The sequence below is a fragment of the Anopheles darlingi genome, chromosome 2, assembly GCF_943734745.1.
Source record: "Anopheles darlingi chromosome 2, idAnoDarlMG_H_01, whole genome shotgun sequence".
NCBI lineage: Eukaryota > Metazoa > Arthropoda > Insecta > Diptera > Culicidae > Anopheles > Anopheles darlingi.
Window position 1 is genome coordinate 87,619,854 of NC_064874.1, and position 12,048 is coordinate 87,631,901.

The 12,048-nt window shown below is 47.2% G+C and overlaps 2 protein-coding genes across 2 annotated transcripts in view; both read right to left on the reverse strand.

Annotated features, from left to right (window-relative positions):
- LOC125952833 (uncharacterized) overlaps positions 1-12,048 on the reverse strand; it is a 60,288-nt gene that overhangs the window by 40,008 nt on the left and 8,232 nt on the right. The window lies entirely within an intron of this gene.
- LOC125952860 (ubiquitin-conjugating enzyme E2 D3-like) lies at positions 4,833-5,687 on the reverse strand. Its single transcript, XM_049682600.1, has 2 exons — positions 5,580-5,687; positions 4,833-5,510 (listed from the first exon to the last, which is right to left on the reverse strand). The coding sequence occupies exon 2, from the start codon at positions 5,488-5,490 to the stop codon at positions 5,047-5,049; it is 444 nt and encodes a 147-aa protein (XP_049538557.1). The 5' UTR covers positions 5,491-5,510; positions 5,580-5,687; the 3' UTR covers positions 4,833-5,046.

Below are 12,048 nucleotides of genomic sequence, written 5' to 3' on the forward strand. Positions count from 1 at the left end.
TCTCTCCCCCTTTTTTTTACTATCCGCTATGAAGAAGCGTTGAGGGGTAGCGACCATCCACTTCAATAATGAAATTGATAAACGGAAACTGTATTGAACATAAGTTGATTGAATTTGCCTCACAGTAGACAGGCACTGGGAGGGGGCCGATCGGTCGTTCGTGCTCTCGCTCTTTTGGTGGATTTCTGTCAAGGCGTTCGGCGGGGCCTCCGCTTGCCTATCTACGATCAGCAGCTGGCTGCACAACATACGGTGGATCAACAGGAAATTAAAAGAAAACATTTTCCTCTAAAGTGCCGGTGATCAAGGATGAGATCCCAGGCCGGGCCCAGACCATGAACTTGAAAATTGAACGTCATTTTTGTCATCCTTCGATCCAGGAGGGAGGCACTATCGATGCAAAACGGATGGTTTTTATTGGTGGAGATGGCTTATTGCTCCACAAACCGGGAATGTGCTTGTGACGATAGCGTGGTTCGGAACTAGGCGATGATAACAGCATGGGATAAGAGTGACGGGATAGTATACAGAGCAGAGTTTAGAAAATAATTGCCTCGTCCTTTCCTTCGCATGCAATTTCGAGTCCTGGTGCACTTCGGTCGTCGATATCTGCATTCATAGTTTTCAAGTGAACGAAGGCACGGCGATTAGATTTAGCGTTTGATCGAGGTGCAGCAGAAGCTGAAATAGAAATGCAAAAAGGATCGAGCATGAGGTCGGCGGTGTCGGGTTTGATTAGAAAAGTTTAATTTGTGTTCTTCAACCCCGGTTTGAATCGCACACTTTGCTCGCTGCAATCTTGATAGCAGCTTGTCTGGACCGCTTTTTGACTTACTCTATTATTGTTCCTTCAAATGATAAGACATTCTTTGAATGATAAAGCCGGGACCTTCATTCTGTTAGCCTCTTGCTGCTACTGGAAGCTAGAAGGACGAGTAGACGAAATGAATCGCTAACGTGGAAAGAGTAACAATTTAACACGAACACTGTTCCTACGTTAGTCGTTGGTGTGCGCTCACTGCTGATTAAATAAATAAATAACTTCATTTAGGAACACCATCGGCACACCAACCGGGCGAGATGCAACGTCCGGCGCAGCTGTTGTGCAAATGGGATTGTGCGCCTCGCTCGCCAACGTCTCTCCTTAAACTCCAGTTGCCAATGACGGGTTTGCATTTTTAATTTAAGCTCGCTAGCCTAGCGTTTAGCAGCGTGTTGCACAGAGATTCCCCGGGACTCACTGGGACGCTCCCCTGCTCCATGTGCCACTTTACAAGACATTCACACTTCACTTCACAAGGCGCGATGGAGATGGAACTAAGTTAATGAGTTCCTTCGCTGGCAGTGATTTGTGCGCCCGCGAAAAAGGATCCCGGGAACCGACGGCAACGAGGACGAGGAGCGAGAAGTGAGACCTCGCGTAACACAAACCGGGAACCCGCGCGGGATGAGGGCACAAAATGGATGTTACTTTTATCTTCGCTTAATCGTTTTCCACCGCCCCGCACTAAGGGTTTCTGGTTCTTCAGGAGCTTCCTGTCGCCATTTGGGTTGGAGATTTTTATTTCGCTCGAGCATTTAACATTCCCCCGGTGACGCAGCCTGCAGTTGACAAGGCCGTCGCTGGCACCCTCGGGTCTCCACTCCGTAATCCCATGGCTAGGGGACACCGGTTGATAATGTTATACAGCTTAAACGATGGCTCATTTGTCCGCGATTTCGGCGGAGGCATCCGTTAATGAGGGAGCCAAAAGGGGACATTTTCGGAATGTCCCGAGTTTCCTGTATTCCCGGGCACGTCACAAAGGTCACACCGGGAGGGAGTAAGCGCAAACGAAGCGGTTTGAAGTGACTGTGTCCTCTGATGGACAAATTAAAGGCAAACGAAAAACTTGTCTCCCAGGACCAAGGACAGACCGGAGTTCTCGTTCTGTTAATTGCTTCGGACTATTGTGGTCCCAGCAATTGAGTCGCGTTCGCGATGGATGGAAACTGAAGATGATTAACTCAGAACGGGCGTTTGCCCGTCGTAGTAGCAGCTGAAACCAATCACTGGATAAAATGGATTTGATTTGCCGATACTGAGACCACCATAATCGACTGTCCATTCAAGAGCGACCGAGCGGGCCATTCGGTCCTGTTTTGGAGATGGGATCGATGAAGAAGTTTGGAGCCAGTGGTTTTGGGGGGCCAGTGAAAGGTGTTTCTTAGTCGAATGTCAAATTGTCTAACCTCGGGTTATTTATGAACCTTCTTCGGCAGGCACTAAGGGAGGAGGGGGGGGAGGTCACTTGCTAGACCTAGACCACACCCCTGGTAGCACGCAAGTACAGCGGCATCCACGCAGCGTACGAGTGAGCGAACGAGGATCGGTTGACAGCGGATGCATCATAAATTATGATTTTAACATTTAATTTATGTTACGCAAAATCGCAGAACCCTCGTCAATGTGGGTGGCAAAAATGGGTTATTAAATATTGATACTGGCCCCGTCCTTACGCCCACATCAGCCACCGGAACGGGGCGCGGTCTAGGATCGACCCCCGAAACGAGCATCAGGCCCTTCGAGTAGTGATAAATGGCGGGAGTGCCCCGGAGTGAAAGGGTTGCTCAATGAGTAAGGAGGCCCCCGAACCGAAGATAGCGTGACTAGTCCCCTACACGCCTATCGCCGCTGATCGTATCATGCCATGCGGCCGAGTTCCGGTGCCGGGCTATCGAAAGTTTGAGCTATGAGAGGGATCAATATTTTATTACTCCCCATCTCTAACCCCTTAAATCCGGCATCGTGCCCACATGATCGAGGCTCGTTGGTTGTTACTGGACCCAACCCAAGATGAAGATGATTGAAAACAGGATTACACGCTGTTGTATGCCGGCTTCCATACGTCAGTCCGATGATTTCAGATTCATCTTTAAGGGGCCCAAGCGTCTTAAGATCTGTGGAGGCTATGGTGGCAGTGATAAGAAGAGTGTGGCGTCTCTCTCTTTCTGATTTCTATTCCCTAACCAGCATAACTGGCAATCATTCACGAAACGATAACAACCATTACTCCAAGGCACTGAAACATAAAGCATACATTGTTACATGGCGTGCATAACTAACGTCTTACCACCTCTGCAATCCAGTTCCGCTGGTTGAAATGCCCGTACTGTCCCCGACGATGCACCTATTTGGTACAAGACTAGCCGGTACATGTGTCTGCCGCTCCGATGCGATTCCGATGCACAATCCGGTGCTTGAGAGTCCACTTTGTGGACTAGAGGATTAGTGTGGTAGTCAACAACATGTGGCCCGCTCGCAGCAACTGCTTTTAACTGCATCCGAACGCACGCTACTCTCGTCGCCAGTGGCTTTGTTCCGGACGAATGAAACAGATCTGCTTATTGATCGATTTTCGCATTTTATGTTGCCAACGCAAAAGATCCCTCATGGTCTTCACTCTCCGCATGGGGACCTGGTGATGGTGATGATGATGATGGAGTCAGGCAGATTGGCAAAGTGGCAGAGGCAGGATTAGCATTCACTGCTTTGCAATCCCGAAAGCCGAAAGGCATCTGGTGAACGGTGAACATCCCTGTGCTACATCCTTTTACAAGGCCGGCTCCCTAGGCCAGTTTGACAAACCTGTGTGAACGGGCGAGGTCGTTGGCAGCTGATCCACTTCGCCAGCGTGGGGATGGTGGCCAGCTTCCCTTTTGTGTAGGGTCGACTGTGTTAACGAGAAAGAAACAGTGAGGCAGAAGCCACACCATGCCCTATGATTCATGCTGAACAATAGTGTAATTGCAATTGCAAAACATGACACATCCTTTCACCGAGTTTTTCTTTCACACACATACACACGGTCGGTCGCTAGTAATCCGGGACAATGTGGATTGACTTCCAGGAGAAAAACCGTCTACGTCGAGCAGCACCAAGGAAGTCTCTGTTCCCTGTTGGATGCGAACAGGGAGCGAGCATCTCGTATGAGCAGAGATGTATGCAGGCAGCGTGCGTTTTTTTAAACTCAAATCTTACTGGAAGGCTTACTGTGCAGTTGCAGAAGCTGGGAATGCAGCTCGATAGCGCACGTGTTTGTACTGTACGGGGCCAAGCATACCTTGCGGCCAGCTCAAGGATGCTTCTTGCAATTGTCTGCGGACCGTTGTGTGTGAGCCTTTAGTTACAATTATTCAATTACCGCTGGTAAATGAAAGGATATCGCAGGCAGGAATGGAATTATTGGTTCAGTTCACCTGTATGAAACCGACCAAGAATCCACAGTGTGCCATGCCCCCCATAAGGCCACTTGGTAACGGCAGAAACGCGCCAGTTACTTTGATGCTTCACACATTCGGCTGTGGCAGTGTGGTCTTAAGCACGTTTTGCAAACGTTTTGAATGGGCCTTTGTTTGGAGGCCGCTGCACGGTCAGCAGTCAACAGTCGACCGGCTTTCTGCCGCAAGAGGTTTCTTTTGGCCAGCAGTACAAAACTGCCCCAACGCATTATTGTGCCTTCTCCGGAATATGTCTTCATATGTCATGATCAACGAACGGGTGTATCCGGGTGGTACACACTTATCGCATGATGGGATGGACCCATTTCGGTTATTCATCGGTGGGACGTGACATGACCGGAAACTATGCGCTCGCGGGCATCAGACAGTCCTGCTAACAGTGTGTTTGTGTACATGAGTTCCGGTTAACCAGGCGGTTCGCGTGGCGCTTTCCCAGAATCTCTGTCGCCTACTGCCAATGAATACTAAAATTCGGGATGTCTCACATCGAGCTCATGCTGTCCGGCATCGGAAATCCGATGTCACGGAGGCCGCTAATGACCTTGGGAGAAGATAGTCTTTGCCAGCAGGATACAGAACGTTTGCTGGAAGCTTAAACATTAGCTGCTGGCACCGGGTAACGAAGAACTTGAAGAGAATAGAATGCCACCTAGTGCCCATTACACTACGGTTACGACCCCAACAGAACTATATTCATATTTGGATTTGGCTTTCTCGAAGGGTTGCACTGTTATCGCTTGATGTTCCGTAGTATTGCTGTGTTCTTCACATGGCGTATTTTCGAGTCCACTCGCGGGCAATCAGGTTGTACTGGTCACGATCCGTTTTGTATATCCGAGCGATCTCCGGTACGAGCGGATCGTCCGGATTGGGATCGCAGAGCAGCGAACAGATCGACAACAGCACTTTCGCAATAGTGAGAGCCGGTGACCACTGGGAGCGCAGTATATCGAGACAAATCGAACCGTTGCTGTTGATGTTGGGATGGTAGATACGGGTGGCCGCCGATACCTTCGGTGGTTTGAAGGGGTAGTCCGTGGGGAATTGTATGTTCAGGAAGAACAACCCACCCTGGTACGGACTTTCCTGTGGTCCTATGATCGTTGCCTGCCATTGAAATAGATCGTCTCCGACCGGTCCTGCCGAGCACTGTGCCGGGGGATCGCTGGCCAAATCGTTCAGCTCCTTGTTGATTCTCTTTAAAGCCATTTGCTTGTGGCCGGTAGTTCCTAAAACGAGGAAGAACAGCAGGATTTTGCGTTACTCGAGATGATGTTTGGTGCTTTGCAAGAACGTACACGAAGCTGCGGTCTGCGAACGTTGTTCGATTTCACGGTGCACTTTGATTCTCGAAATAGCGTGTTGCTCGGATCGCTCAGAAATAACGTGTCGGTCTCGTTGAACAAGCCTTTGTTGATTTTCACTAAAAATAACACAAAACAGAAAAGCCGTGGCCACACGGGGCGAAAACTCTAGCGCAAACGAAAAAATTAATGCCAAAACATTTACGCTTGCCGTTTACATGCTGTCAAACGATTATAGGTCCGTGGAGCGTAAAACCTAGCGTAAAAGCTTTTTGCAAACGGAAGGGCTCGCAATATGTTCTATTTGTGGTTTACATTGATAGATAGTGATCATTGCTAGTGTGTTCAATCCTTTTCTTCCACAAAACGATTTTAATTTCCTCAACCCGGCCACGTAAACATATCGAAGCGTAAACGATTTGGCATTAATTTGTAAATTTGCGCGCAAATTTTCGCTCCGTGTGGCCACGGCTAAAAGAAAAATTATTTCAACGGCAGAATCCCGAAAAAACAGAAATTTAATTGCCCTCCGTTGTGTTTATTGTAAACACTCGACGTAGAAGTTGACGTTTTCCTTCACACAACATAAAATCAGCAAAGGGTTACCGACACCGCGAGTGTGTCTGTTCTGAGCATAGCATAATGCAAATGCGCAGTATACTTTGATCCAAAGTAACAGAGTTGGATCGTCTAGACAACGCGAGTTTTGGCGTAAGTCAAGGCCGTCAAGCCCGCGCTGTATCCGGCCTTTTTCGTTCCAGCTCTCGACCGGGTAAGACCTCTTTCCTAGAAAATTCCACGAATTCTTGCAAGCAGTGAACGCGGTTTTTATTGAAAGTGTGGTATTCATAAGTAATCACCCAATTAGTTTAGTTTTCCGATCGATTTAACATTTTGAGTGAAACGAAACGAGTCAACTTTGTTTGAAGAGTGTCGAACTGTTAAATTCTTTCATGAAATCCGACAAGCGAAAAATCATGTTACTTGAGGGCTGCGTCTTCGAACCAGCGCTTGGAATTAACATGCGCCACCCTTTCAGCATCGGTGGCTGGGAAACGGATTAATCTCCACAATGTGATTTTGGAATTTTCATCCCCGGTTCTACCAACATGGCCGCCTCTCACATAACGCGACGTTAATCACGTGTCCGGTATTTCCTGCACGGCGCATAATGATTGCTGGCCAAGTTATAGAAAAGTTCTCATGCATCGGCCGCTTCCCTTCCAGTGATCGATTTCGGAAAAGTTTGTATTAAACGTCCACCCTCGTTGCGAATCCATTTTCGTGATCATTTTCCCTAGAATCGTGTATCACTCGAATCAACGGCAACGCATCTAGTACTTTGGAATTACACACACTTCATCAGCAGAAAGGCCGTCCATTGTAGTTATAATTGGTTGAAAATAGTTTATTTTCATTTCTTCAAATTCAGGTTATCTAATTCACGCTATTCGACGAAAACGAGGAGTAGTTCTACGGAAATCGAAGTCGTCGCGGTTGCGCTTGATGTGAAGGTATGTTACCTTATTACTATTGTGTGTTTCGTATTACTATTGTGGACTAATTGTTTGAATTATTCGTGCGTGCTACATAGATTATCCTGACAAAATAAACATAAAAAATGGCAGACCAGTCAAAGGAAATTGATTCAAAAGAATTGGAAATGGTAGTCAAAAGCAATGAAAATGAAGAAACTAACAAAGCTAAACGGGGCCGCGAAGCTATCACGCGGGCCGAAGGCTGCATGACCGGCTTGATGGAATTTCGTCGTAAACATAGCATTGTTCAACCCCTGCATGGTGTCAGGATCGCAGGATCTCTGTATTTAGATGCAAAGACCGCTGTCTTGATCGAAACGTTGGTCGCGCTAGGTGCCGAAGTACAGTGGTATACATATAGCCTTTCTAACCAAGATGAGGTAGTCCCTGCTCTTAGGCAAGCAAATGTTACCGTATATGAACCGAACCATATAACAACACGTGAAACATCCAGGCGATTGACACTCGAATTTCCGTTTGGCAAGGCGCCAAACATTATATTTGATGTGAACGGATCGCTGACGGATGCATTGTGCATGACATCGTTAAGAACTGATATCGATGGTATAATCGAAACCACTGAGTCAGGAATACAAAACCTGGAGAAAAGATATAAATTAGACACACTGATCGGTCCGGCAATCAATGCCCACAAACTGATGGAGAACGCGAAAGCAATGTGTTGCAACTACTACAGGTTCGAGAAATCGTTGGTGCGGGACATTAAAGAGTACACCGATAAATTATCGGCTTCCGATAATGTATGCGTCGTTGTTGGTTATCTAAGTTGGAGTAAGAGCTGTGCACGAGCATTACGTTATGCTGGAGTAACAGTTATGATAACTGAGTACAATGCCATTCATGCCTTAGAGGCCGAAAATGATGGTTTTGAACGAGTGACACTGGAACAAGCGTACAAACTGGCAAAGGTGTTCGTCATCGGAACGGAGTATCCCATGGTGGATGAGGAAGGCATGAACAAAATGAAGGCCGAGTCACTTGTTTGCAACATTAGCTGCTGCAATGAGCGTGTAGTAGTTGACTTTGAGGATTCTAAGGAATTTGAGGACTGTGATGGCTACCGGGGCAGATTTCGGCTGAAAAACGGGGGAGGTGTTGAGATTTTGCAGTATACTAAGAAATGTGTCAAGAGAGATTCTCCATTAGCTATGTCATACTCCTACACCCTCCAGTTGTTGGCATTGATGGAACTGAGGAAGATTATTGCGCATCTTCCAAAGTTCTCGAATTTAATTGGAGTGCAAAAATTACCGGATGACCTAGAATCAGATGCAGCCCAACTGCATCTTTCGTTATTGCCAAAGCCCCACGTCAGTATCATCAAGCGTCTCTTCTGGGTAACTAGACTCCCTTGTTTTTCATCGAGCATGTGCTAATGACGTGCATTCACCTAACAAACATGTATTTCCATATTTTTTGTGTCACGTGGCCATAATTGTTAACGAAACCTATCATCAGCATCTCCATTGATACACGACACAATCAGCTGGTGTTATCGAAAATTTCAGCCTTGACTCTTACATAAATTAAGGAATCAATACGGAACAACGCGATTGGTTTTATTAACAGTACGCGGTAGTATGATTCGTTGTAATTGCAATAAATATAATGAAACAAACATGATATGCCTATGCGAGTGGCATTTAACATTCTAATCGAATCCCGATCGACTCAATTCTTGATTGGTACATTTTAGGGTGTTAAAATCTTGCATAGAAACGTGTAGTAATTGAGAAGGCGGGACTGTTGTAAACTTCGCTAGATCCGTGACCTGACTATCATCATTAACATAAGTGGCAGTTGCTGCGCTACAAGTTAAGGTAAGATGTTTCTTTTAACCTTCGAAATGCTTATTGTGATGATTTATCCGTGCTTTCATTGCTTTCGTCACACAGATCATCTTGATAAACTGAGCATCGACAATGACAGATGCAGAAAAGGATGCACTCATTGAAGCGCTTTTGGCCGAACGAGGACGACAGGCCATTAGTAAGGCCGAAGGTTTAATGCCCGGTTTGATGGAGTATCGTCGTAGGTATGACTTGTTTCAACCCCTGCATTCAACCCCAGGATCGCAGGATGTTCGTATTTTGATGCAAAGACCGCTGTTCTGATCGAAACGCTGATCGCGCTTGGTGCCGAAGTACAGTGGACCAATCCCGGATACACTTACAACAAAGAAGGACAAAATGCAGTAGCCTCTGCTCTTAAGCAAGCAGACGTTCTTGTTAATCTATGGAACGACCAAACGGATTCGGAAGAAGAGGAGGCGAAGAGGACTGTTCAGTTTCCGAATGGGACTATGGCAAATATGGTTGTTGATGAAAATGGGTTGTTGATTTCATGTCCTTCGGTTGCATCATCAGCCAAGCTCATCGCGACCTTTACAGCTGCTGCGGAATGTTGGGAAAACGAGATTAAAACACCAAATAATGCCTGCGAACTGGTCGCAATGGCCAAGCTGAGCAGTTACGATGTATGCGAGTACTCGTTAGTGCAGTACATAAAGGAGGTCACCGATAAATTACCCGCTCCTGAAAATGTGTGCGTCGTCATTGGTTATAACGCCAGGGGAAAGAGTTGTGCACGAGCACTGCGCAGTATCGGTGTACAAGTATTGATCAGTGTACCTCATCCTATACCGGCTGTGTATGCCAAAAATGACGGTTTTAAGATGCTATCATTGCAGCAGGCGTGCAAACGAGCAAAGGTTTTCGTGATTGCTATGAGCCGTCTAGAACCCTATGTAGATTTCATTGGTAAAATGAAGGACAACTCGATGATATGTAACATTAGCGCCATCGATTATAATGTTGATTGGCTTAAAAAAAACGCTGAAGAAGTGGAAAGCTCTGAAATCTATCTTGCTCGATATAAGTTGGAAAACGGAAATCATGTGGAGTTATTGAATCTTCATCGCCTGGATCGCGTCTTGGAAAGATACACAAATGCTGTGTCGTACACCTACACCCTTTGGTTGCTGATGTTGATCCATATTTCGAAAAAGCTGAATAGCAAGGAACCCATCTCATTGCCGGATGACCTAGAGGAACAAGCAGCCCTACTAATGTAGCATGTCATTGATACGCAGGACAATGACCTGCTGCATTCGTTATCGAATGTTGGTAATGTCCAGCAGGCTCATATTTTATACAACAACCTTTTCCGCGTATATTTGCACTAAACATAAGATCATTTAAACCGCGAGCGTGAGTGAATGAAGCGCATTCGCGCCCCATTACTGTAAACAGAATAAAAATGAAATAAGAAATGAATAAAGGTGGCCCTCCGTTGGCCTGGAACCAAGATGAAGTAACTCGAGTTCCTTCACTCACATTCATCTAAGGCGGGTTTCACGCATTGGTTCTTCCGTTCATTTCCAGCTCAGCAACAACCATCGTCCAACACCCTCCATTTCCACCAAAAACCATATGGACACACCTCGCATCGATGGGTGGAACGCTATTTCTGCGCCGCACCAAACAGCTTAATTGAATATTTAAAATGTCAAACACACCACCCCACCCTACCTTTCTACCCCAGCAGCATGCGGCGAAGGCCAGGACCATAGCCGGAAAACCGCCGACGCGCACGTGGGAGACTAAATTTTTATGCGAATCGTCCGGCCACTAACTCCAATCCGGGGCGGCTTTCCCACCGTTTTCGTAACACTTTAGCGCCCGTGGTCCCGGTCAAATGAGATTCCAGGCACGTTTGAATAATCTACCTACGAAGCGCGAGATCGACGTCGAAGCTGTTTGGATGACTGGAGCACCGAGGGGAAGGGTTAGTGGATGGTTAAAAATTGAATGAAAAATTCAGAAAAAGCCTCGACTCGAAAGGGGTAAGGCGCGGGTCATTTGAAATCACTTTTCCCGCGCAAACGGTGCACGTGTTCGGGATTTTATTCATGAGGCCCATGTATGGGTGTCCATGTGCTTAATTGATTTCCTTCCACCAATTGCCATTGCACGGCGTTAAGTGACCGGTTTGGGGGTTTGCTGTTTGTGGTTTTGATCGATCTAGTTCCCAGGTTCAACGAGAAGCTTAAAGAGTGCAGCCAAGAGACCAAAGCGACGTTCCTCCTAAATTAAAGGATCTTAAAGGGTACAACCAAATCAGCTCAGCTTAAATAACAAACTGGACAGTCCATCCCCCCACCCTAGCAGACCCCCACGAGGACGACACGAGGTCGACGAGAACGAAAGGAAAGCTGAACGTTGGTGGAGCATCGTGTTTTCGTACTCTGGGCGCTCTCCATCCTTCTGGTTGGTTTCGTTTAAGGTATTTCGTTGATGAAAATAATCTCACCACTAAAGGGTGTGCGGGCACCCCTCTCCTGCCTCTTCCAGTTCTCACTTCCATCACCTGGCAGATGGTCTTTCAAGTTGCTGCATCGCAAAGAAACCAGAACCGCAATGGACGACGCGCCGTAGGTAAAGGAGCCAGCGGCCGTGGTATCGGGATCCGGAAAGAGGAGAGAGAGAGAGAGTGAAGCACAAATGCCAACAACCTGCTGATGGGGACGGAGGAGGGATGCTGGATCGTCGTGTTTTTCATCGTCCTGCGTCGGGGCAGCAACCGTGGATGGACCCGTGCGCGGTGTGCAGATTGGCTAGACATGAAACGGTTGCGCGCTCGCCCGACCGCAGAACGAAACCGGCGGCACTCTGGCCTCGGCCCGGCGAATGTCGGGAGGGCTCGCCGCCTCACATTCAATGAGTTATTGCTATGAATATGTATGAGTTGTGTGTACGATGTGAGCATATTTGTACGCTTTTATCTCTCTGTTGGGTTCTGGGGAACAGAGCAGGAACACACCACCGCGCGGGTTCTCCGTTCGGTCTGGTCTGGCATGTTGAATGTTGATCCATCTCCTGCAGCCAGCCAGCCAGCCAGCCAGC

What these genes read in the sequence shown, in the direction of transcription:
- LOC125952860 (XM_049682600.1), bottom strand. Translation starts at nt 5,490, where the DNA reads ATGGCTTTAAAGAGAATCAACAAGGAGCTGAACGATTTGGCCAGCGAT.